General features: G+C 51.3%; 10 protein-coding genes across 10 annotated transcripts; 5 read left to right on the top strand and 5 right to left on the bottom strand.

The window, feature by feature from the left end:
• Positions 1-111: 111 nt before the first annotated feature.
• Positions 112-3635, top strand: GUITHDRAFT_117980 (hypothetical protein; the record flags this gene model as incomplete). The annotated part of the gene is made up of 16 exons (XM_005822755.1): positions 112-528; positions 1010-1087; positions 1137-1277; positions 1369-1458; positions 1642-1694; positions 1740-1860; positions 1914-1967; positions 2016-2107; positions 2184-2217; positions 2331-2398; positions 2485-2548; positions 2595-2734; positions 2818-2967; positions 3170-3251; positions 3296-3393; positions 3449-3635. The coding sequence occupies 16 exons, from the start codon at positions 112-114 to the stop codon at positions 3633-3635; spliced, it is 1869 nt and encodes a 622-aa protein (XP_005822812.1).
• A 1239-nt stretch (positions 3636-4874) lies between these two features.
• GUITHDRAFT_117979 (hypothetical protein) lies at positions 4875-6026 on the top strand (the record flags this gene model as incomplete). The annotated part of the gene is made up of 6 exons (XM_005822754.1): positions 4875-4895; positions 4945-5112; positions 5159-5202; positions 5254-5421; positions 5462-5906; positions 5973-6026. The coding sequence occupies 6 exons, from the start codon at positions 4875-4877 to the stop codon at positions 6024-6026; spliced, it is 900 nt and encodes a 299-aa protein (XP_005822811.1).
• A 136-nt stretch (positions 6027-6162) lies between these two features.
• On the bottom strand, positions 6163-8210 carry GUITHDRAFT_117978 (hypothetical protein; the record flags this gene model as incomplete). The annotated part of the gene is made up of 15 exons (XM_005822753.1): positions 6163-6284; positions 6325-6396; positions 6502-6544; positions 6594-6668; positions 6715-6780; positions 6830-6911; positions 7262-7314; positions 7358-7381; positions 7427-7472; positions 7528-7625; positions 7679-7724; positions 7771-7847; positions 7893-7981; positions 8029-8054; positions 8104-8210. 15 exons carry the CDS (start codon positions 8208-8210, stop codon positions 6163-6165), a joined length of 1026 nt encoding a protein of 341 aa, XP_005822810.1.
• Positions 8211-8436: 226 nt separating this feature from the next.
• GUITHDRAFT_155379 (hypothetical protein) lies at positions 8437-9295 on the bottom strand. Its single transcript, XM_005822752.1, has 3 exons — positions 9123-9295; positions 8868-9077; positions 8437-8822 (listed from the first exon to the last, which is right to left on the bottom strand). Exons 1-3 carry the CDS (start codon positions 9210-9212, stop codon positions 8484-8486), a joined length of 639 nt encoding a protein of 212 aa, XP_005822809.1. The 5' UTR covers positions 9213-9295; the 3' UTR covers positions 8437-8483.
• Positions 9296-9772: 477 nt separating this feature from the next.
• On the bottom strand, positions 9773-10687 carry GUITHDRAFT_155377 (hypothetical protein; the record flags this gene model as incomplete). Its single annotated transcript, XM_005822751.1, has 7 exons — positions 10660-10687; positions 10491-10606; positions 10392-10443; positions 10186-10338; positions 10075-10134; positions 9899-10030; positions 9773-9854 (listed from the first exon to the last, which is right to left on the bottom strand). Coding segments are annotated over exons 3-7 (454 nt in total), but the record flags the coding sequence as incomplete, so codon positions are not given.
• A 4110-nt stretch (positions 10688-14797) lies between these two features.
• GUITHDRAFT_155376 (hypothetical protein) lies at positions 14798-15945 on the top strand (the record flags this gene model as incomplete). The annotated part of the gene is made up of 9 exons (XM_005822750.1): positions 14798-14902; positions 15038-15107; positions 15162-15218; positions 15267-15352; positions 15399-15474; positions 15526-15636; positions 15686-15752; positions 15804-15861; positions 15923-15945. Coding segments are annotated over exons 1-9 (631 nt in total), but the record flags the coding sequence as incomplete, so codon positions are not given.
• A 583-nt stretch (positions 15946-16528) lies between these two features.
• GUITHDRAFT_165867 (hypothetical protein) lies at positions 16529-17793 on the top strand (the record flags this gene model as incomplete). The annotated part of the gene is made up of 5 exons (XM_005822749.1): positions 16529-16604; positions 16654-16722; positions 16770-16879; positions 16928-17041; positions 17085-17793. The coding sequence occupies 5 exons, from the start codon at positions 16529-16531 to the stop codon at positions 17577-17579; spliced, it is 864 nt and encodes a 287-aa protein (XP_005822806.1). The 3' UTR covers positions 17580-17793.
• A 171-nt stretch (positions 17794-17964) lies between these two features.
• Positions 17965-19830, bottom strand: GUITHDRAFT_117975 (hypothetical protein; the record flags this gene model as incomplete). Its single annotated transcript, XM_005822748.1, has 10 exons — positions 17965-18033; positions 18076-18165; positions 18215-18454; positions 18511-18663; positions 18709-18773; positions 18821-18863; positions 18911-19024; positions 19078-19192; positions 19337-19595; positions 19638-19830. 10 exons carry the CDS (start codon positions 19828-19830, stop codon positions 17965-17967), a joined length of 1341 nt encoding a protein of 446 aa, XP_005822805.1.
• Positions 19831-20670: 840 nt separating this feature from the next.
• GUITHDRAFT_117974 (hypothetical protein) lies at positions 20671-22108 on the top strand (the record flags this gene model as incomplete). The annotated part of the gene is made up of 7 exons (XM_005822747.1): positions 20671-20974; positions 21018-21169; positions 21211-21301; positions 21354-21457; positions 21504-21642; positions 21693-21773; positions 21954-22108. 7 exons carry the CDS (start codon positions 20671-20673, stop codon positions 22106-22108), a joined length of 1026 nt encoding a protein of 341 aa, XP_005822804.1.
• A 61-nt stretch (positions 22109-22169) lies between these two features.
• Positions 22170-22559, bottom strand: GUITHDRAFT_155375 (hypothetical protein). The gene has a single exon (XM_005822746.1). The coding sequence runs from the start codon at positions 22494-22496 to the stop codon at positions 22224-22226; it is 273 nt and encodes a 90-aa protein (XP_005822803.1). The 5' UTR covers positions 22497-22559; the 3' UTR covers positions 22170-22223.
• Between the last annotated feature and the right edge of the window lie 1862 nt (positions 22560-24421).

The raw sequence follows: 24421 nt of genomic DNA, 5'->3' as shown, positions 1-24421 counted from the left end.
GGACGGCATTATCTCTGCACTGGCAGGTAAAGCTGCCTGATAGGCGTCATGCTCCTCCTGTCCTTTGTTGAGGTGACCTTTCTTCGCAGAGTGCTCTCACGGATCATCACAATGAAGGACACGAGGCAGTTTCATTCCGGCAACGAGCCCAGCGGGAGAAGAGTGCTACTATTGAGCTCGGAACGAAGGCTACTAGAGCGCAGGAGGAAGGAAGGGACCATCTCACCGCAGGACCTCAAGAGGCTGGAGGAGCACGAGAGAAGTGAAGCACAGAAGGGTCCAACGGAGGAGATGACGGAAGGTGATGTCGGAGTAGTGAAGAAGGCTGCTGGCCCCGCTGCGATTGCAATGTACCAAATGGGCCTGTCTTCAGAGAACATAACTGAAGAAGAGCTGTCCGAGATGAAGATGGAAGTTATGATTGACGACTTGAAGGACATGAAAGGAAACTTGAAACCTCTCAGTCCCCTTCCTATCGAGGAGACGACAAACCCAAACCAGTTCGCTGGATTGATGTGCACGCCCCAGGTGACGTACATTCGAGTTTTGTTACCCTCCCTACATCCCTGCCTGCATCCACCTTCTTGTTGCTCCCTCCCTCCGTCTGCCTTCTTGTTGCTCCCTCCCTCCGTCTGCCTTCTTGTTGCTCCCTCCCTCCGTCTGCCTTCTTGTTGCTCCCTCCCTCCGTCTGCCTTCTTGTTGCTCCCTCCCTCCGTCTGCCTTCTTGTTGCTCCCTCCCTCCGTCTGCCTTATTGTTGCTCCCTCCCTCCGTCTGCCTTCTTGTTGCTCCCTCCCTCCGTCTGCCTTCTTGTTGCTCCCTCCCTCCGTCTGCCTTCTTGTTGCTCCCTCCCTCCGTCTGCCTTCTTGTTGCTCCCTCCCTCCGTCTGCCTTCTTGTTGCTCCTCCACATCCAATTTCTCTGCTCTCACCCACCTCTTGTCGTGCTTCTCCACCTGATTCTGCCCCACCAACATCTCAAGTCTTTGGCTGGTCGTTGACCGAACTGGCAGGTGCATGAGAAGCTGCAGGCAATTGGTGTCTCTACGCCTCTTCCCATCCAGCATGTTGCCATCCCTTCTATCATGTCGGTGTGTGCTGGAGGGAAAGGTCTTGATTTCACGTCACTCCCTCCTGCAGGGTCGCTCTGTCATTGTCCAGTCTCCAACGGGAAGCGGAAAGACGCTCGCATACCTCATGCCCTTGTTCGCGAGGTTCGAGGAAGGAAGCAAGCCGAGGAGGGGGCTGATAGTCGCTCCTACCCGAGAACTTGCTCTGCAAGTAAGACAGTGGCCGATTTGAAGTGTCTTGTTAGATGTTTGAAACTGCCCAAGCGGGGAATGGAGCAAGAATCGCTGACGGCTATGAGCAGATTCTCAGCGAATGCGTCAGATATCGAGGAGCAGGGTTTGGAATGATGATTGTGGGAGGGACAGAAAGATTTGAAGATCAGCTGGATAAGGTGAACGCGATTTAGATGCCGCCAATCTACAAAGTGCACTGTTTGTTGCTATCAATTTCAAAGGGATTCTTTGTTCAACCATTTGATCCTCGTTTCCTCTTTGTGTTTTTCGTATTCGCTACAAGACGAGTGCCAAAAGAAGATCTTAGGAGTTTGCAATTTCATTTGTCTGACTACCTGTAGATGATGAAGACAACCTGTCCCATCGTCATTTGCACACCTGACAGATATCAAAGGTGTGTCTTTCTTCCTTTACTCGCCCGTGTTTGATGCTTTCCCAGCATTCTTGCCACCATCAGGGATAAAGATCAGCTCCAGCAGCTGCTGGGCAATCTGGAAGTGATGGTGCTGGATGAGGTGGACAAACTGTTGAACCCGTTGAACAAGCATGCGCCTCTCAAGGTCAGCAGAGGAAGGAGAAGTGAAGCTGAAAAAGTGACCAACACGTCGAGCAGAAGGTGAAGATGAGGAAGGCGCATCCGATGCCCACGAGCTTGATGATGCAGCGAGTGAGAGTTGCTTCGCTCCCTCCTGTGCTCTCAGTCACATCAAGGCAGATCCTGCAGCATCACAATCGACGTAGCCTTCCCCTACAAATCGTCTCTTGCTCTGCAACCATCAGCAGGTCGCTGAGGCAGGAGCTGGCCAGGTCTGCTTGTCTTTCTGTCATGGCAATGATTCTTGTTCGTCTGTCAATGAGCTTCTCTGAACGTCTGATCCTACAGATTCGACGAGTCCCTCGGGATGAAAGTTTTAGACGTCAGTCTCTTTTCCTCTCGCCCTCCTGACCCTTTTGACGGATGTTTCCCTCCCCATCTTTACTTTTATTCTCTGAAAATTTCCTGATGTGTTTGAGATTCAAACGTTGACAGATTGTCCGCTTGAGTCGAGATGACTTCATGACGGAAGAAGAGCTTGTGCAACAGAACAAGCTGTTGAAGTGAGCTGACCTCTAAATCATCACTCCCACCATTGCCTCTCACTTTTGCATTCTCTGCACCCGACTTTTCTGATAGCCGACAACAGGAAGCTGGATACAGGAGGGCAGTTCGAAGCCGGAGCGATTATCCCCCCCACCATCAAGCATCTCGTTAGAATACTATGTGCGAAGGGTTGGGCTCTTGATGCTTGTACAGTACCTTTCCATCAGGAGAGAAGAGGAGAAATATCGCACGCTGCAAAATCTGCTCACCGCTTACTGTCCGACCACTCCTGCCATCTTATTCCTTCCCAATGGGCTGAGCGTGAACGAGATTATCGACAAAATGCACTACAGGTGAAGCTGCTGGCATGCCACTAAAATGCTCCCTGGCTGCTCTCCCTCTCGCTCCCGCCTCACTCTCCTCTTTCTTGCTGCAGCGGCATCGAACGAGCGATCTCGATCCATCGGGCCCTGGGATTCGACGAGTACGATGCGAAGAATGCCACGGGCGAGCCAACAGTGTCCGAGGACATTCACAATGAACTTGTGCAGCGGCGAGAAAACCTGAGAAACTCTCTCGCTGAGCAGTAAGCGAGCAAGACCTCTTCTCCCTCCTGTCTTCTCCTCTTCTCCCTCCTGTCTTCTCCTCTTCTCCCTCCTTTCTTCTCCTCTTCTCCCTCCTGTCTTCTCCTCTTCTCCCTCCTGTCTTCTCCTCTTCTCCCTCCTGTCTTCTCCTCTTCTCCCTCCTGTCTTCTCCTCCTGGCCTCCCTGGCTCTGACGTCTGCTCAGAGACAACCCACCGCTGATCATCATGAGCGAGTCAAACGCTCGTGGCCTGGACTTCTACTTCGATGTCGTGTTCCTCTGGGAGGTCTCCTTCAGCTGCGTTCTCTTCTGCTCTGACCTCGCAAGCAGCTCCCCCGCGAAGTCGCCAGCTATGTGCACATGGCAGGGAGGACTGGGAGGCTGGGGAGGAAGGGAAAGGTTGTGACCCTGGTCGTCAAGGATTTGAAGTAAGTGATTGTCTCCTTCCTTGCGCTCGAAGCTGATCGCGACGCTGCCCTGCAGGAAGCGAGTGGGTCTCTTCGAGTCTCACCTCGGAGTGAAGTTCAAGTACCTGGCTGACCCCGACACCCTCGCCCCTGACGACGACGAGGAGGATGTGCGAGTCGAGGAGGAAGTGGATGAGGAAGACGAAGAAGACGATGAGGATTACGATGACGACTATGAGCAACCGCCAACGCGACGCTCGTGATGGAGAAGTCGCACATGAAAACAGTCATGTCTCTTCATGAGTCGACACGAGACAAGTGAGGTCAACTTTGAATTTGCAGCAGAACAAAACCGTCCCCGAATGAATGGAAGAAACGAGCAGACTGAGTTGTAGCCTTTGACACACCTGTCCTAGCGTGCGTAACCGTTTCCGCCGCAAGGTAGAGACAAGTCAAGCAGTTGCGATACAACCATGTGCTTGTCTGTACCGCACAAACAACACACGTTACTTCCTGTTGCGATACATGAAATTGAATGAAACCAATGGCGCGACTCGCATGGGTTTAGTTCTGTCCGGGATTAGTTTGTATTGTTTTGGGCACAGCGGCATGGGGTCGCCGGTAGCGACGGCAAAGGAGGGAGAGGAGGAGAGCAAGGAGGAGAGCGAAGGATGAAGGAGAGGCGGTCACGTCGACGAGCCTGACGCCTAGCAGGAACAGGCTCATGCTCTAGCGTGAGGCCGGACAGACAATGAAGGCAAACAGAGAGCAAGCGCAGTCTCTTGAAGGGTAGAGGATGAACGTCCCTCGGGTATGTTGTCAAACAAAATTCACAGTCGACCAAGGCAGCGCAAACGTCTCGGATTGGAACTGGGTGACCTTCTCTTCTCCTTCCCGCTCCCTCGCTCTGAACTTTCACCTGCAGCCGGCACGACCGCATGAATCCTTAGACGAACATGCGGAGGAGGATGAAACATCACAGCAGGTCAGCGCAAGAGAGGAGACGCTAGGGGATGCGGCATGGAAGACCTTCGACAACTCAAGGTGGAGCTCGTGGGACTCGGACCCTCTCTCCTTGAGCAGCTCTCCCTCCGTGAGAAAGACCAAGAGCATAAGAGCGTCTGCGAGTAAGTGGGGTGACCTCCCGAGGATTGAGACTGCTGCTGAGGCGAGCCGAGGAGGTAGGAGCAACGCTCTTGCTTGCTGCTCTTTGCTTTGACCTCTCCTCCTCCTCCTCCTCTCCTCCTCCTCTCCTCCTCCTCTCCTCCTCCTCTCCTTCTCCTCTCCTTCTCCTCTCCTTCTCCTCTCCTCTCCTCTCCTCTCCTCTCCTCTCCTCCTCTCCTCCTCTCTCCCCCTCCTCTCCTCTCCTCTCCTCTCCTCTCTTCCTCTCCTCTCCTCTCCTTCTCCTTCTCCTCTCCTCTTCTTCTCCTCTCCTCTCCTCTCCTCTACCCACAGGTCTCCGAACACACCTGATCAAAGAAGGCGTGCTATTGCAGCAAGAAATGACGTGGCCAAGAAATTGGGTAGACTCAGCGCGAGAGAGACGAGAGGAAATGACGAGCTTGTTTGAAGGGACAACGACATCTTGTGCTTCACCCGCACTGCTTGATATGCTATGAGGATTTCACTGCGAGAGTGTTGAGGAAAGAGAAAGCCAAGATGTACCTCAGCCATGTCTGCAAGGCCTTCACACACGATGAGCTCCGTTTCACTGTTTGCGAAGGCTCAGGAAGACAGCGGGTGCTGGGCGCTCGTTGTATCATCTCCTCTCATACGCTGTCGTCAGGTCTGGACGTTTCAAGCCGACAGTGAGCAGAAGAAGATGGAGTGGTACAGTGAGAGGAGGTGAGAAATGAAATCGAGTTTGACTCGTCGGCACAGGATCGCCGCCATTAAGACACAGATTGAGAAGTCGAACACGAATAATGACAAGAGCGAGAGCTGTCAGTCGACCCAAGGCTTCGGGGGAATGGAGGAGGAGACCTACCAAGAAATCAGCCAGGTGAGCGAGGTCTTGACGGATATCAGCTCCATCAACGTCAACGAGAGGTAGAGCTCTGCCATGTCTGCTGTAGTTGACTCGTTTCAGCTTGAAAGAGCATTGCGGAGACTCGGTCACTACTTGTTCGGTCGACGTGAGTCAAACGGAGACAAGGGAGAAGGAGGATATTGGGAGGGAGGGGAAGGAGAGGGGTAACGAGCAGCTTTCAAGCTCTGCTGGCTCTGTCGGGGACCTGAGAAAAGAAGCTCAACAGGAGGAGGGCGAGAGGGTCATGTCGTCTCAACCCAGACGACGACTAGTCAGAGGAGAGATCAACGGTCTGATCGGTAAGAGACTCTTCGAGGAAGGACTTCGCTACTGGAACCTCTACTCCACGAGGACCGCCAGGAGCATGCGAGCTGAACCTGAAAGCTCCTTCTCATCTCGCCCGATGCGCCTCGAGCCTCCGCTAGAGAGTAAGGTCATCGTGACTGGCGAGGAGGAGGAAGAGGAGGAAGGGGGGGGAAGCGGAAGCAAGTGCGGCCTGTACATGGTGAGTAACTGAAAATCTGCGAGACTGGAAGATAAGAAGCTTTCTCAGGTTCCTCGGCTGTTTCAGAAAAGATCACGAGTTTATCCGATGGATGGCACAAGGATAGCCAAGAAAGTTTAAGACAAACATTGTTGTATATCACCTTCACAACTTCATCTTCACCTTCATCTGTATCTTGATCATCTATTCACCTTCATCTTCACCTTCATCTTATCCAATTGACAAACACGGCAATTGTAACAACAGATTCTAATCGCTATCTAAAGAAGTTCTCGCCCATGAACTCGCCATTCCTCGTCTTCAAAACCGCTCGCAAGAAATCTTTGAAGGAAAATTGAGCAAATGGGTCGACGAGCCTGTCGAACCCAAGCAGGTTTCCTGTGCATGTGTGAGACGTACAAGTAGAAAGTCTGCAGACCTAAATCGACTCGAGCTGGGGTCCCGCATCTTCGGAAGAGGATAGTCATACCGTCCTCGACTGTGACCTTCCCTGAGGAGACAGACAATGACAATCCGAGGAGAGCTGGTAAGAGAAGGAGAGGGGAAGGAGTCGTTGAAGAGTGAAGAGATGGTAGGAGGGAAGGGTTGGGAGCACCAGAGAGCAGCTCCTTCTCGAGCTCGTCGTAACTTCGAACTGACTGGCACGAGCAGTGAGGAGGAGGAGAAGAAAAGTCCCAGCAGAGCTACGAGATCGCATGGCTCAACGTGCAGGAGAAACTCAACGATGCTGACGAGGAGGGGAGGCATGTAGTACTCGCTGGTCTTTAGAAAGAGCTTCAGAAGCAGCTCATATCACATCGCACTTCACCTTCATCCCTTGGTATTGAGATTCAGTGTTGGCGACAGGCTGTACCTCCAAGCATGTGAGAACCATCTGAACGCGTTTTCAATCGGCTAGCACACCCAACAAGTGCTAGTCAGACCTCAAAGAAGGCGTCTTTGTCAAGTTTCCCTCGATAATCATCGATGTCGCTCTTTTCTACCCTTTGCCTCTCCTTTGACGCGCTTGCGGAGCACAGAGGCGTCAAGTGGATATGATGAGAGAAAGTAGACTGAGACTACCTCCAAGACTTGGAGTAGAGCCCGACAAGAGTCATAAGGGGTACAAGCTGAGAAGAGCGCAAACAAGCAGGAGGCTGTTGGTACCTTGACTGATTCCTCGGCACCAAAGAAGATGGGACGGGGTGCTTGCAACACCTTTCCTGGTGCCTGCAACCCTTCAATCCAAGGATTTTCACTCATGGATCCTTACAAGACAAGGTTTCGGTTCTCCATATCGGATCCAATGCTCTTGCGCTGCTCGGAAGCTGTTGCCATGGACTGAGTCAGCCCGACATCGAACAGTATCTGAATACCCCGGAAACAATTGACAATGCCTCCAAAGCTCCTCCATCATATCTTGAGCGTCCTAGGAGGCCTGTGAGAGAAGTTCTCGGGTACAGCTGCTCAACCTTCTTGCGGAAGGTTTTCTCCAGCTGAAAGCATCATCACGGAGATGGTCTTATGAGGAGTGAAAGCACCTGACGGAGTCTCTTGGACAGATCTTGCAGCGATATGACTCCATCCCTATGGTACCAGCTCTAAGTTTGCAAACTACTTCACCAAGAGGTACCCAACAGACCTGTCATGATCGAAGAAGTGGAATATTCTCTTGATCCGAAACTTTCTGGCCTCACAAAGATATTCGTGTTGCAGTTTGTCTTGGTTCTTCTCCTTAGCCTTGATGCAACCATTGCTCAGTGAAAATGCAATCACGGGCAGGAAACCCTGACCCTAATCGCCATCTGCACTTTGCGATGCTTCTCTATGATCAAAAGTCTGAAGTTCATCGTCACAGAATGCTTGAAGCATCATCAAGGTCGACCGATGATGCTCTTGTTCCCAGAACCACTTCCTCTGCTCTTCTCTATCTTCTCTGATCTGCTCTTTCATCTCGATCGACTGAAAGCAAATCAAACATACTGAAACGGGTAATACGAGGCTAACGATATGTCGACGACGACTGGCCTCTGCTATCCGCATGGCTGTCAATTCCTCTGACAGTTTGGTCTCTTCCTGCCTCTCCTGGAGCTCAGCTGGACGAGCATCAAGCATGAATCCTGTGGCAGGCCCCCCCACTTACCCATCTTTCGCTGATGCTCTTCTTCCCTGCATGGAGCAGCGAGTCAAACGAGAGCTCCTTCCTCGCTCGCCTCACCTGCTGGCTGTCGCTTCTCTTCTCCTTGTCGCCTCCTGCTCCTGCTGGGCCCTCGAGACCAGCACCCGCTCCTCCGCTTGCATTCTCGTCATGATCCCCCCCGACATCTTTTTGCAGTTGACTTTTTTTTAGCAATCATCATGACTTTTTTTAAGTAAAGGCTCATCATGACAAGCAGGAGAGTCTGAAAAGTTTTGGAGTCGACAAAGACAAGAGAAGGACCATGTGGAGAAGAGAGAAAGAGATACCAGACACAGAGCGCGGGTCAAGGAGAGCGGAGAGGGGAGGGGAGGAGAGGGGAGGAGAGGGGAGGAGAGGAGACAAGGTCTGTGTCTGATGAACTAGAATGTATTCATGTCAACAGCAACCCACCACTACAATCAGCCTCTCAATCTCTTCTCGTCTCTTTCGTTCAGGCCTCTCACTTGCGTCTGTTTGCGATCTTGTGGTTGGGCGACAAGAACTTCCCAAAGTCCTTGAGGTTCGAGCGGATATCTCCGCCATCTCCGTCCTTGCTCAGCCTTGCGCTCGAGCCTGTTGAGCCAGGCCTGGGACCTGCCGGCCGAGTCAAGATGAGGACACACCTGCTGCGACGTACCTAAGCCGGGAGGCAGCGGTGGCATGGCATGCTTCTGACTTTGCTCTGAAGGAACATCGATGATGTCATCAAAGAAAACGTCCTCCTCCTGCACTGGCGCCGTTCCGGCACCTTTCTTGCCCTGCAGGAACATGAGGCTTGAGACAGAGCGACAACCAGCAGCTACCTGGCCCAGGTGATCGCGTAGGAGGTTTTGACCTTCGCCTGCACTGTTGTTCTTCTTGAATACAAACTTGCCACTCTTGGGCATTTGGTTGATCATGTCAGTGATTTGAGCAGCATCATGAGCTCCGTTGCTTGGCCTCAGCGGCGGTTTCTGCGGGGGCTCGTGACGAGCGTGAGGTTCGCTTTTGTTCTGCTTGGGTCTTTCAGGGACCTGAAAGGTTATGAGTCAAAACCCCAAGATTAACTTCTACTTCACCGGGTCTTTGCTGGGCTGCGGCTGAGGTTTACCGCCAGCCATCTGCTTCTGCTGGCGTCGCTGCTCGGCGAGACGTTCGTTTTCTTGCATCTGCTTCAAGAATTGCTCCCGTCTTGCCCGCACACGTTCTTCTTCCTCTTTCTTGCGAACGTTCTCGTTATGAGCCTCCTTGAAGCTTTGAGCGAATTGATGAATATAGGTCATGAACTCGTCGGGCTTGAGCTCTTCCTCGCCATACCTGAGACTCACATCAACAGAGCAACGGATGAAAACATTCATGTTCACATCTTGGAAAGCTCCTTGTACATCGCCAAAGCTTCTTTCTTGTTTTGTTCGAGCACTTCCATGTCCCGATATGCGGTGTGGTAGAACTGCTCTAGTTTTGAGCCGCAAGGGTCTGTTTTAGCATTGCTCTTGTAGTAAGGCTTGTTCATCTCCTCGTAAATGAATTTGATCTCCTTCTTAAACTTGCTGATCTCATCCACCTGCAGTCAAGCTCAGAGTGACTGCCTCCCACAAGCAGAGCTCACAATGTTTTCTGACACTTTTGCACCAATCTCAACGTTGCTCAGCTCCTGAGGAAAACTGATGTACTCTGGAAATTTGCGATGTATGTAATCAACCTCAAAGTATTTCAGAGACAAGAAAACAACAGCTTTCAAAGTTTACCAGGTAATGCAAGAGAGTGCTCTTATTATCTGAAGTCTTGGTGTCGGCCAACTTGGTCAAGAACTGTTGATCCATCATGGTCGAGTACACGTCAGATGCAAGGAGACCTCAAGCTTGAAACCGTAGGCTCCTCCTTTCGGTCCCTGGCCGTTCATATAGTTGCCGAGGGCCAACACGATTTCCAGCACTTTGACGAGCGAGGTGCATCTCTTGATGTCATGAATTGCGTAGCTGAAGACCTTGCAGAATGTTGGCAACAGCGAAACAGTTGATCACTTGATACCTCTACATTCTCTGATAGATCATGCAATCTTGCGTTGAATTCAAGGATAAAGACAAAGCACTGTCATTCAAAGTTATGGGTAGCCTGCAACATTGCAATCTGAAAGCTTACCTGCAAGCGAGGCTTTAGGCGAGGTATACAAAGTAGCTCAAACAAAAATCGCTCTGCCACTCCCAAGTCCTCTTTTGGTCCAGTATATGATTGTAAGGCAGCAACTTCTTGATCCGTTGGCAAGAGTCTCATCAGCTGCACTACAAAATTTGGCTGTGTATCGGCAGCACATTACAATCAGAAAGCGCCAGTTGTTCAATGAATACCTGAAGCGTTCGCGTGTCTAAAGACATTATCGCTTTCCGAAAGTCATCATGCCTGTTAAATTAATCAGCTATTAAATGCATGGTTAGAGTGCAAACGACGGGATTTTGAGATGAGAAAGAAGGACTCCAATTGTCTGCGAGCGATTTGCGCTTAAAAGAATAACAGCTTTCTTCCTTCTTGGCCCAGCATTGTTAGAGGAGTCAAGATCATCGTCCTGATCAAAAACTCTTAATGGAGCGTCTGACGGATTTTAAAGAAGTTCGCAACCTTGTGTAAATCCTTCGCCACAACTTTAACTCCAAACAATGTCTCGACCTGTTCGATCTCCAACCCAATCTCCTCATCTTTCATACTCTCCCATATGGTTCCTGGCACTTTCCTCTGAATGTAAGTGTCAAGGTTCTAGCTCTTCATTCGAGAGTCATGAGTCACCTCATTCAATTTGATCCAGTGCAGTTGCTTGACTCGTTTCCCAGGCTGCTTCTTTTCCTTTGGTCGTAATCCAGGAACCTGCGTTCCTTATCACGATAGCTACTTCCTCGCAAATTGCTCCTTACTGATGCATTCCCTTGACCTGGCTTCAGGCCAGCAGGAGGCGGAGGCGGAGGAGGGCCTTGTCCTGGGGGAGGAGGTGGGGGGGGAGGTCCGCCACCTACAACGTCTACCAGTCAGTGCTTGAAGATTGCTCAGCTTCAATTCACCTGGAGGCGGAGGAGGCGGAGGAGGCGGAGGAGGCGGAGGACCTCCTTTTCCTCCAGGCGGAGGCGGGGGCGGGGGCGGGGGCGGGGGCCCAGCTCCACCGGCAGGAGGTGGGGGAGGGGGTGGTGGTGGGGCAGGAGGTCCTGCTATCCGCGAGCATCAGAGAAGCTCTCACGGTTTCTGTCAAATCACCTCCGCCAGCTGGAGGAGGAGGCGGAGGAGGAGGCGGTGGTGGTGGTGGACCTGATGGTCGAATGGTGTCAGCAAGAAACGAATAAATATTGAGATCTTCGCTACCTCCAACAGCCGGCGGAGGAGGTGGTGGTGGAGGAGGAGGAGAAGCAACCGCTTGACCAGGAGGTGGTACTTTTGCGTTTGATTGCGATGCTGATGATGAATCTCCAGCCTTCTTGTCTGATGAAAGAACTTGACCTGCTGCTCCAGATTGTTCTGTAGCTCATGTCATGTAAGTCAAACGTTGACTCCAAAACAACCTCCAGCTTTTGGTTCGACTTCAATAACATTCATGATGCCCGGGGCAACCATCTTTGACAAAATCAGGACCTCTGGATCGTAGAACAGGACTGACCTGAGGTCGATTAAGAGGATTTGGATTTGAGCAGCCGCTGAGAGTAACAAACGCCTCGAGAGTCTCTTGAAAGAGTTTGGCCTGAAAAGGCTTTAATGGAATGATCAAATATCCAATCCTGTTCCCTGACCTGTCCACAACCAAAAACGAGAGGTTCTTGAAGCTCAGAGGATATGACAATCACTCCATTCTGGTCTCTTGGTACTGGAAAAGCTTTGATTCCCGCCGTAAACTTTAGGGTGAAAAGGGTCTTATAGCTGAAACAAAAACTTGAAGTCAGTGTACAAATGCTTTCTAGTCCAGTCACGAACCTTGGTTTCTGTGCAACCAAAAGCATCTCCTTTGTCAAAATCAAGGATACAAGCATGTCAGAATTGTCTTTTGTATCTCGAAGCTGTGCAACAAAACTCGCTGCTCCTCTCTGAATACAACCGAACGTGAGCCAAAGTTTAGCTGTAGTCCTCAAAGATACCTGCACAAATTTTTGCCGCAGCTGATTTGAGTCAGCATGGACACCAGAGGCCGGAGATCGCTCATTTGGAGAGCTTTGGGTATCTTTGAGCTTTGCTAAAGCGTCATCAGGAACCTGTCAACATAAAATTATTTGCCTTGAAATTTAGTGAACCATTTGGACCGTTGAATTTTTTTCCAGACCAGTCATTCCCGCTGCAACCAAAGCTGCTGCTGGTTTCTGAGCATTTTCAGATTCTGCCGTAGGTGAAGTGCCAATTGTGGGCATTGCGGAGTACTGCTCCTTAGCTTCGGCAGTTGGATCGTTGGATTTTTGTTGCTGAACTTCTGATTTGTTGTATCCAAGATTGGATGGAGGAGGGGCAAGCGGTTTGGAGTTGTCGTCGTCGTCATCATCATCGGGCGGCTCCCAAGGTACCTTGCATCTCCCGTCAGTGCGGTATCGGCGAGGTCAGACACAGATATACATCATCGAAGCATTCTTCAAACGAATCCTGGTCGTCATGATACGCGCTATTCTCGTTGTAAACGTCGGTATTTTGCCCTGCATTCACTTTCACTTCATTCACATTCGGCTATTAGCGTTACCTGCTTTGTAATAGTCGAGCATTGATGGCATTTGATCTTCGACGGCTTTTGTCGATTGAGGCCTCTCAATCTCCACCAAACTCTGCCTTCCATAGACCTGAGATATTGTATCAATCTCAAGAAATTCTTTCCCATTTGATTTTGACCTGTTCAGGCACCGAGTTTTCCTCAGCACTCAAGTGTGCCTGGCCATAGTGGCCACTTGTCATTTGCTGGAACTCAGTCCAATTCTGATTGAGCGTCTCATTCAATTGCTGCTGGAACTTGGCATCTCTTGAAGCAGAGGTCAAAAAGAAATGTTCCAACGGGAATGAAACATGAAAATACCCTCCGCCCATTCTTGTATCATGCGGAGATCTGCCATATCCAATGCTGTCTGCACGATTTCCTACTTGCAAGTTAGTGGGTAGTGAGAGATCTTTGAGTCCGCACCATATTTTGTCAGGTCAGATGCAGGCTTGCTAGGAGTATACTGTTGATAAGAGACATTCTGGGATTGGTTGTGACCTAAATAGCATATGAGAAGTTTTGTCAGAAAATTCAACAAATAACCGTATCGATCAGACGGCATTTGCCTGCAGCAAGTTTGTCAACAAGGAGTTTGACAAGTAAAAATTGCTAACCCAGCATTGATCGACTGATTGGCTCCCTTTCCACGAAGTGACACTCGCTGATGCACAGTTTTTTCAGGAATAAGATGGATCACCTCATCACATTCCTGCAAGAGTTTTCATGTGAATCATTTTGCAAAACTATCTCATGGTGTATACCACGCATATTTTCCTGTCGCATTTGTGACAAAAAAATTCTGCGATGTACTCTTCGCAGACAGAACACAATTCGTCTTGCATGATTCAGGTCAATCTGAACTTATCTTGGGTTTGCTTGGAGTTTCATTTCAGCCCAGGAAGTCATGGCACTGCCAATTCACCGTCAGATTTCAATCAAGAGTACCAGCAAGAAGCGAGTCGCTATGTGGCATGAGATTCGGGTATAATCAGGAGAGCTGTGAGGCGATGCTCTATGAGAATCTTCCATCCTTTTCTCGCTCTGCATGTTGTGTACTACCATCTCCTCTAACTGTGCTGCTTCGTGCCGAAAGCTTCACTTCCTTGAGATTTGAAGCAGATGGACCCTACCCCTATTGTCTCCCTCACACGACCCCCTGAAGCAAAGCCCACCCCTGAGAGTCTTGCGGCCTACCCCGCTTTTTCCGTCTCGAGGACCCCTCAGGAAGAGATCGATCGTTCGCTTTTCCCCGCCCTTCCTTCATATGACCCCTTCTTCTTACCAGGTGCATACCGGTAGTAACCCCTTCAAATTCCTCCGACCCCCCTTTTTAGACCGAAGGACCTCGCCTCAGAACATTGCACTCCAACCCTTACAATCGATGTAGAGGTGGGGTGGTCATTACCATTCGATAACCTCATAGAAGGGGGGTGGTAGTTGTGTTGGGGGGTTGCGAGATTCAACTTCAGGAGGGGGTACAGACAGGTAAAGATTCTTCTATCAAGTTGCCAAGTCAAACTTCAAGCCTTCTGAAGGGCGAGGTGTACTGTAGCCAATCTGTAGCCAATGGCGAGAGCTCCGAGGGGTGGGTGGGTACATGGAATATCGGAAGTGGGAGACCAGGGGGGGGGGGGGGGGGGTCATAGTGGACGAGGTGGTAGTTGAGTGGAATGAGGGCGATGAATCCGACAACCTTTGTGGCCCGATTGGCCGGCTGTTGTGACTCAGGCTGAGCCTGCTGTGCCTGGCCCGATTACTGGGAGGGCAGTGAGGAGATGAGGGACAAGTGGAGCTTGATAGCTGGGGTAGGGGTCCCAATCATTGTTGCCCACAGGGTAGTCGAGAGAATTTGCTGTAGGGAGGGTAGAAAGAAGTTGTCCCTAGGGGGTAGGGGTTGTGTGAAATTTGAAAGTTTGGCGGGGAAGGTGGCGGTGGAAGGGGGTGGTGGAAGTAACAGGAACCCTAGCCTGAGACGGACCGGGTGTGTCAATATCAAAAACGGGGGTTATGTTTCTAGCAGGGGTAGGCGTTTTTAGAAGTCGACGCCATGTCGTTGGAACTGGAAGCAACGATGGCAAAAGCATTACGATGGGCAGAGAAGAGCAGAGAGTTTAATGGAGAACAGCTTCAAGAATTTGTATCCGTCATCACAACGTAAGAATTCGACTTTTGATTTGCTCGTGTAGAGACAAATGGAAATAGAGAACATGATTGAATTGGTGTGTTTTCGTGCGCCTTGATTACTGATGGATGGCTTGACATCAACTACATCACTAATCTGATTTGAAGACTTCTTGGAGTTGCTGTCCCCAATTCCAGCATAAACGGAGGAGAAAATCTTGATAGTGGAGCATTTGGCGTAAGGACTTCAGACACTTTGCTTTGGTGTCACTAACGAAGAAAATTGCTTTAGTCCATTGAAAAAGCTATGTTTCATGGGAGTCCAGTTGCAGTTAAATATCTTAAACCGGTAAACGCGTATTTCATGCGATTAGATCTGACGCCCATCGATGCATAGACGGCAGGGTCAGGAAGATCGCTTCCTCAACTTATTCGAGATTTGTCACTAGAACTGGAAATTATCACTCAGCTGCGCCATCCCAGGTTAACATGATCTCTGCAAGCATCAACGATAACTATGAGACTTTAGCGTTGTAGCCTTCATGGGCTCTACTTTAACTCTTCCTAAAGACGAAGAGGATTGCAACAAACTCTCTATTGGCCTGGTAACTACATGTCATTGCCAATATTAGTTGTGGTCATGCTGCTCGATGCAGATCTTCGAATTATGTGGTGGAGGAAACTTGTATAGGTTGATTAACGAAAACAAAAAACATAAGATTTCTGCATTTCAAAAGATGTCAATGCTTAGAGACCTAGCTACTGGGGTATTCCATAAGCTTTCACCAAATTTTGATGACTAATCTTATGTTCAAGATTGCTTACCTACACTCAAAAAATATCGTTCATCGAGATTTGAGCTCGAAGAATATTCTTTTAACAGGTCATAATCGTTGCTGAAAGTTTCCAGACACTCAGGTTGGTTACGTGGCAGACGAAGGAAAGGTGAAGATTGCTGATTTCGGATGTGCAAGAAAGTTGCAGCATGAGAGGTGACATTGATAGCAATTTTCTTGGTCCAATATTGACAATCACCTTCATTTGTTTCCTCAGCTATAATTCTTCCACGATATCAGGTTGATCGGGAGGGATAGCTCTTGTCTACAGCTAACTGTTGATTTCGATAGGGAGCCCCCCTTGGATGGCCCCAGAGCAGATCAATGGGAGCTGTCTTTCTCTGAAAGTAGATGTCTGGGCGTATGGTGTCATCATGTGGGAGATTGCTATGGAAATGCCACCGTACTCAGACATTCCAAACACTATGAACTCTCTTCGCACTGCAATCAACGAGAAAGGTTGCAATGCAGATCATCGGGAAGTGTGCTTTATATTGACAGATGCTGTAAACTGTAGGGCTTCCATTGCCAACTGATCACGCACTGAAGGGCTTACCAGAAGATGTCAGGAAACTCTATCAGAAACTCTTTTCGCTTCTGCAAATGCAGCACCCCTCGTATGAATCTGAACCCTCCAGCCTCTGCAAGTTGACATCTCAATAGGTTGCGACCGACTGCCGCACAAACGCTAGAAGCCATTGAATCTCTGAACTCCGTCGTGGCTCATCATTCCAAGGACTCTCATGATAAATCGAGCAAGGATTATTTGTCAAAATGTGCAGATCTTCTCGAGAGTCTGGATAGGCGAAGTCGAATAGGAACAATGCTGATTGAGTTCTATCGTGTTCACAACATTTCAAAGATAGACACAATCGGCTCTCTTCTGGATCAATTCGAAGGTGTCGCTCGCTGGCACAGTCTCAGGTGTGAGAATGACATGCCGTGCAGGCCGACTGGAAGACTTGAACGAGTCTTTGCGCAAGAGGTACAACGCTGATCTGAATGGAAGCTACTCAGGTCTTGATGAGACTCTGCTATGCCCCCCCTGATTCTTCGTGATGTAGCTGCAACTGCATCAGCGAAAGGTACGAATGGGGCACAGCGGGTTGGTCAAGCAGCGGATTGGGCGGATATCTCAATGGGAGGATTGAACGGCACGCAGAGCTCTATCAAAGTATTGTGTGTACGGTCTTTAAACCGTAGTTTGATTTGTCACCTGCAGCACCTGTATGATCAAGCAGCGATTGAGATGGAGGCGATCCACTACATCACTCTGTTTCAGGCTCTCTTTCACTTCTACAAGATCTACAATCCTGTGCAGATTCAAAAGATTCAGGTGCTCCAACCTCATCCTGAGTCAGTCCTGATCGTGCTAGCAGCAAGTCCTCGAGTTCTACAAAGGCAAAGACGATCTTCTCAACCAGAAGTTGCGCGAGACTTACGGAGCTGACCTCTCCTCGGTGAACCACCTGCTGGTGTATCCGCTCATCGGGCAGCTTGCAACTCCCGTCTCGCACGTGCAGGAGCATACGCATCATCCGCAGGGGAGAGAAGTCGCAGCGACATCATCTGGAGCCATGGTGGTGGATCCAGCGTGTTACACCTTCATCAACTCAGAGATGATTCTGACTGACAACTTGAACGTGTCGAGCAGCTACTTGTTTCCTGAGTCTTCCCCCGGCATACATTTGGCGTCTGGTCAAGCTCTGCCAGGGTCCATAGGGCATCATCTGACTTTTGGGACCCCGGACTTAACGGCTCATTCCTTTGACAGTCTGCTCGCATCTGGATTGAACCCCGACCTCGCCGCGTTTCACACCACCCAAGCAGCTCTCTTCTCCTCGCACATCGACGCGGCGCACTTCCAGGGCTAGCTGAGCAACCCTCCTTCTCCTCGCTACTTGCTTGGTGGCCGATGATTTCATTTTTGAAGATGTGTACGAACTTTAGTCTGCTGATACATGAGAGGATTGCGTCTTGCACATTCTTGTAGTCACCTTTAGATTTTTTGATCTTTTCAGTGATTTAGGCTTCTTCTCACTCTTCTCCTCTACGTGCCATTTCAAGTCAATAAAAGACGAAACAACAAAATTCAAGCATTCAAACACACAGCTGGTCTCACTTTGCTGGATGTCTTGTACCACAAAGTTGTGAGCAACAGCAGGCTTTTCTTGTACACGAGTAGGAATATCTTCGAGATCCTCTGATTCGTACTCTCCGTACCTGTCCTTGGAGTTAGGATAAATGGCAGGTCAGCGTCTAGAGTTCGAACTTTTGCTCGCTGCCTTGGCCGACTCTTTCACTGGCTTCTGGGCTCTCCGATCTCATCTGAAGACCAAGTGAGAAGGGTTTGAGGGGAGAGGACTTCACCTCTTCTATCTCCCCGTCAGCTGACTGAGGCGCCTCTCTGTCCCCAGTATCCATCTCATCGCTTGCTTCGTCTTCATCTGAATGCTCGACCTGCAACAATGGTGTTGACCTCCATGATTTCCCTCTGACCAGCCTATACCTTCCGAGTCGGTTTTCCATGCACGTCCCTCCATGATGGTCGTAGATAGATCTGCCGTACGATCGCTCCTTCTCCTCGGCTTCCTTCCACCCCCATGCTTCGATTGTTGAAGCCCAAGATCGCTCGTTCTGCAAGTTCCGCTGTCCGGAACTTAACGAAGGCAACTCCTTTCGATCGGAGACTCTCGTCGGGTCGCTTGGGTTTGCGTTGTCTGAGCAGGTGGATCTTAACAACAGCTTTCTGTTAACCAATGAAAGAAATTCAGAACATGTTGAGGGATAGCTAAGTCAAAGCACCCATCCAAGATCGGAGAAAAACTGCTTAATGTCGGACTCAGAAGCCGAGTATGGCAAGTTGCTCATAAACACTTCTCTAGGATCTTCTTTCCTGTTTAAACCGCGCGAGGACTTTCCACCCTCCCTCTCAGCGAGTTTTTTGCCATCGAGAATCTTGACAGGGAGATCAGTGAAAGAGTCAGGTCAACTGAGCCTTACCTCAAGTCTCTTGCACATGTTGATCACAGTATCTCGATAGCTTGACACATTGCAAATCGGATTTCCTTTCGCATGCTTTCACACAAATTTGAAGTTTTCAGGAGCAAGTTACCAGCCAGGTTGAGGTTGCGGAGCATTTTACACCCTTTGAGCGCCTGGTGGACATTCAGATGTACGATTGCACACAGAGAATGTAGCAAACCATGATCCCAGACATGTTGGAAATTCTGTTATGGCCCAAGTCAAGAATCTGCAGGTCACTGCTGAAATATCCTAGCGGAATCTCCTTGATCTTGTTATAAGCCAACCGTAGCTCCTGCCCAAATCTCATCAAGAGCGAGTCTGATCATCAGAATCGTTGCAGGTTACTTGCAAATCTTTGTTCGTCTGGATCTCTGGGAACTTGGAAAGGCGATTATGAGAGAGAGAAATCTTCTTAAGCTTTGGGAAATGTTTGAAGAACTTGGTTGGAAACTTTCGGAATCTGGGACGAAGGAATCAACAAGAGGTTGACAAGAGATTTCAAGGAACCAACAAGAGGTCAACAGGGGGTCAACAAGGGATTAAAACCCAAGGGGTCAACAAGAGATCAAGGATAGCAGCAGCTCACGCCTTGTCTCGTACTCACTGATTCGAGGAGAGCAGGAGTGACTCGAGGAACGGAAGGGATCCTTCATAGTCCAGTTCGTCCACGTCAAAGATCTCGTTGTTGTTTGCTATCAGAGCCCTCAGCTGCTTGCATGTCCCCACATACTGCAGTCGAGAAATGTTGTTGTGCCCGACATTGAGGACCTTGAGCGACCCCATGCCCATGAGGGGCTTGTCGGTCAAGAAGCAGTTGCGCGAAGCGTCCAACCAAGTGATGGTATGCACGTTTCGGAACCCACCTGGTTCGCTCGTGAGCGCGAGTGACACAAGATTCCTATCACCTAGGTCTATGAGCATGTTGCCGCTCAGGTCCAAACGTGTCACGTCCTGTAACTGGTCGCAATTCTCGTCGATCCTCGTTAAATTTCTCTCCCTTGCTTTAAGGAACCCTCTGGAATCCTGAAGCGCTCTTGCCGATGAAGCAGAAAGTACTCCACCATTCACATCTCCTTCTCCTCCTCCTCGTAAGGACATGATCCTGAAATGTGAGGTAGACACAGTAACGCGATTCTGAGGAGAAGAGGAAGAAATTCCGTTCTTCCCTCCAATCCACACCATCGACAGCCAACATACTAGTGCAAATTTGTTCAACATGCTCCCTACTCTCACCTCACCTCACCTCACCTCACCTCACCTCACCTCAACCCACCATCTCTTCTATCTATGTCGTTCCTCCCGAACTTCGCAATGCATCCCTTCTCTTGCCGGAGAAATCAAGCTCGCCTCAGGTGCTTTAAATGATGACGATAGAGGACAGCACTAGATCATACCGTAATGCTCGAGCTGAACGAAGCGAAGCGACGACATGGAAAGAACCGAGGAGACGAAGACGTGGACGGAACGGGGCTGGGCGGGAGAGGAGAGGAGGGGAGGGGAGATGAGGGGAGGAGAGGAGAGGGGAGGAGAGGAGAGGAGAGGAGAGGAGAGGAGAGGAGAGGGGAGAAGAGGGGAGGGGAGGGGAGGAGAGGAGATTTAGGAGAGGGGAGGAGAGGCGAGGGAAGGGGAGGGAAGGAGAGGAAGGGTTGAGGCAGCGAGTAGAGTGACATACAGAAAATAGATGAGACCAGGTGGGGAGAGGTGGAAGGAGAAGGAGATAGGAGAGGGGAGGGGAGTGGAGGCGAGGCGAGGAGAAGGAGGTGTGAAGCAAAGTGAAGGCAACATGACATATCGTTGTATTATAGAAGCATTCGGGGAGATGTGTACATACATTTCAGTGTTGCTGTAGCTTGTCCACTTACATGCGACACTAACTGTAACTTTAGACAGGATTTATTCAAGATGAGATCGGAGTAGACCCCTTGAACGACCGTCGCCATGTCAAAGTTTTCGCTATTCCTTCTCACATTTCAACTTCTGCTCTGCTACGCGTTGGGCGATCACGATCACGATCACGATCACGATGACCACGACGATCACGACCACGACCACGACGATCATCACGTGTACTCGCTGAGCACCAAACGTTACTCCTCCCAGGATCGAGAAGAGTCTCTAGATTTTGCCTTCTTGCTTCTGGCGATTATCACAATCGCTGCCATTAAGATAGGCTTCGGGTTGGCTCCACGATATTTCCGAGGAGACCCGCGTATCCTCAGTCTTGCCAACTCCTTCTCAGCAGGTGACCTCCAGCTCATCTCCCAGCTGGACTCACTTCAGCTCAGGCGTCTTCTTGGCATGCGGCATCGCGCACCTGCTGCCTGAGGCCGTGCACGAGTTCTCCTCCCTCCACCTGCTGCAGGACCTCCTGTCACCGGAGAAGGGAGCGTTCATCTGCTGCGGGATCGGCTTCCTCCTGACGTTGCTGCTCGAGAAGGTTGCTCTGCACCAGTAGCACCTCCTTCTCACCTGCTCCAGGTGCTCATGAAGCGTCCTCCATCCAAGGACCAGGCCGACGATGAGGAGATGACTTTGCAAGGCGAGGACGAGAGCAAAGTCAAAGCACACGGTGGCTGTCTCGAGCCCTTTGCTGCACGAGTTCTGACAGGTCATGATCGCAGTGCACAGCCATTCCTTCGACCCTGAGCTGCCGTTGCTCCCTCTCATCCTCACAGTGGTGCTTTCCTTCCACTCCTTCGTGAGCGGGTTGGCTCTCGGGGTGCAGGTAACTTTCTTGCCCCTGCTCCCTCTCGCTGAGACCTGGCGGGCAGTCGGACGCACACAAGGCTTTCCTCCTCTGGCTCGCCATCGTCCTCCACAAGTGGGTCGAGGCGTTCTCGCTCGGCGTCAGCTTCGTGCGTGCTGGCACCTCCCTCAGCTCGACGATGCGCTTCCTCTGCGCCTTTGCTGGTGGGAGGGGAAGAGGAGTGAGAGCGGGAGACACATGACGAGACTTGCAGCGTCGTCGCTCCTGGGGATCGTCGTGGGATGGACCCTCCACAAGTCAGCCCCGAAGAGCTCGACGCGGGCGATGACAGCAAGTCAGTGTCTTGTCTTCACCCCCTCCCCATCCCCTTCTCTACTTTCCCTCCTTTCTCCCCTTGTTCTCCTTCTCTACCCCTCTCTCGCTCTCCCTTTCCTTCGTTGTCGTTGTGTGTGCTCGGGCATGTCTCCTCTCTCCGCCTTCCACTGCTCGCTTGTTTCGGCTGACTTCGATCAAGTTTTGGACGGCATGGCCTCGGGGACGTTCGTCTACATCGCTGCGGTTGATTTGATTGTGGAGGAGATGTCAGTAGCGTACAACGTCACTGCCAAGTTCTTCTCTATCGTGGGAGGATTCTTCACTTTCGTCATCCTCTCCTCTCACAGCCACTGAGGGCCCCACAGTGAGTCAGCTGACCTCGAGCTGGAGAGTATTTTCCTTTGTGTCCCATCGATTTATCATACAATCTCCCTGACCTCACACTTGTACCTCTACAGCTCCACGTCGGTTAAGAATAAATCGTCTGCTTCATCCCCTTACACGAGTTGGGCACCACGCACATTCGCTGTCCCTTGGGCAGGAACGCGGCACCCGCTAGGTTGAAGTTCATCTCCACCACTTGGCTCAGCGTCATCCCGAACCTCGCCGCCACCACGTCCAGCCCCACGTCCGCCAGCTCCGACCTGTACACGTGCCCGACGCTGATGTTCTGCTGGCTGTAGACCAGATAGTCCGGGTGAAACACCTTGGCGTTGAGGCTCCACAAGAGGATCCAGTCCATGTTGAAGAGCGCCGCGATCTCCTGCAGCTGCTGGTCCCGCCCCACCGAGTACACACAAGGCAGCACCGTCACAAGGATGCACCGCTCTGACGACGAGGGTACGAGCCCAGCACAGGTCGAGCTGCTCAGCAGCTTCTTCGCCACAAAGCAGCTCAGCGAGCTGTACCCGCCCACCTTGGGCGAGGGGGTCCATCTCAGCGTCTTGTACCGCCCCGTACAGCCCCAGCTCGCAACCAGCAGGGAGGATAGGGAGGCGCCCGGAGGAAGCATGCTCCCCGACGCCACCTCCAGCGATACCTGCGACTGACAATCCGCCACAGACACGCCGAGGTCAACTGCAGTCTCCCTGCCCATGATCAGCTCGACTGATGCTGGGATCGAGCTGTTGAACTTGGGAGCATCTTCCACGATGACGTTGATGCCTAGGCACTTGAGAGGAGACATGGCGACCGTCGCGTAGTTGGCGATGCACAGACCGTTAGACGAGCAGTCAGCGTTCGACTTGCATGATCGGTCGAGCTGGTTGGAGCAGAGCGAGCCGTTGAGGAAGCGAGCATGCGACTGGAAGCAGATGAAGTTGATCCCCAGGTCCTGCTGGCAGGGGGTCCACGTCACCTTCATCGACACACTCTGACTTGTCGTCGACGTCGTCGACCTCGCGGCGTGGAAGAACATCGTGCTCGGCGACCTGCCGCTGTCCAGCAGCAGCTTTTCAACACGCATGTCAGCACCCTCCCCGGCTCCACCTCTCGCCTACCTGCAGCGACGACAAGTCGCTCGACGAGGTCACCGTGCTCGTCACGGTCAGCTCCAGGTACGTTCCCGCGGTCACACTCAACGTCGACAACTTGGCCATCATCGGTGGGAGGCTAGTGGAGGCATCGGCAGAGCCTGAGCTTGAGAAGAAGCCGGAGAACTCCAAGCTCGGCTCGTTGATGGTCAAGCTCCCGACCTTGAACTGACTGACGCCGCTGCAGCTCACAGCTTCGATCGTTTGCGAGACGATGTCGACAGGCACTCCGGTCAGGTTGGCATCCCATGACAAGTAGACGGTCAACTGGTTGTAGCCCGGAAGAAGCTGCAGCGACAGAGCGTAAGGGCTGACCGAGGAGTCTGAGGGCGCCTGTACACACTTCTGGCTCGCATGCGAGACTCTCGGGTTCGCTACGTCAGTCTTAAGGATGTAGTTCGACTGGTCTACCCCCATCGGGTACGTCGGCCTCACTTGCGAGTATCGGCAGGTCGTCCTGTAGGCTGGACATGAGCTGTCTGCCGCCGATGCCTTACTCCAGTCAAAGCTGTACAGAAGCAGCAGCTGGGAAGCTATCTGGTAGTCGGTCGCACTTGTCATGCTCTGCCCGTACAGGGAAGTTGGGTCTCCATAGCTGTTGGACAAGGACGGCTCAATCTGCCTCTGGTACCACCGCACTATCTCTCCTTCGTTCCTTTCTCCCAGCCAGAACCGCCATTCTCGTAGCGATCTGCACAGCATCGCTCACATTCTTCCCTCACTCCTCAGCGTCCAGGCTCACCCGTGAAAGTAGGACGGGGGACCCGCCGCTCCTCGATATCCTCCGAACAGAAGGTAGGCTCCCGACCCCATGGAGTCAGTCGAGTATGACGTGCGAGGACCCTCGACCTGCAGTCAACATGAGTCCACCGCGTCACTCCTGCTTGACAAGCTTCACCGGGTTCGATTCTCCTTCCGACAAGGCTTTGAGCGCAATCCCCGGGCGTCGCCCTCCCGTGCACCCTCCTCCTGCTTGGCACGGAGGATACTCTCCCTTGCTCAGCACTTGCCTGCACGGAGGTTCGCGCGCCACGTCAGCAACTAGTATCGAGGAAGGGCAGGGATCATCACACCCGTTGACGTAGACTTTGTAGGTCGAGTAGTACTTCGAGCTCTGAGAGAACGAATGGCGAAC

Source organism: Guillardia theta (genome assembly GCF_000315625.1).
Source record: "Guillardia theta CCMP2712 unplaced genomic scaffold GUITHscaffold_119, whole genome shotgun sequence".
Taxonomy (NCBI): Eukaryota; class Cryptophyceae; order Pyrenomonadales; family Geminigeraceae; genus Guillardia; species Guillardia theta.
The sequence above is the reverse complement of the archived record's forward strand: the minus strand, read 5'-3'. Positions and strand labels throughout refer to the sequence as shown.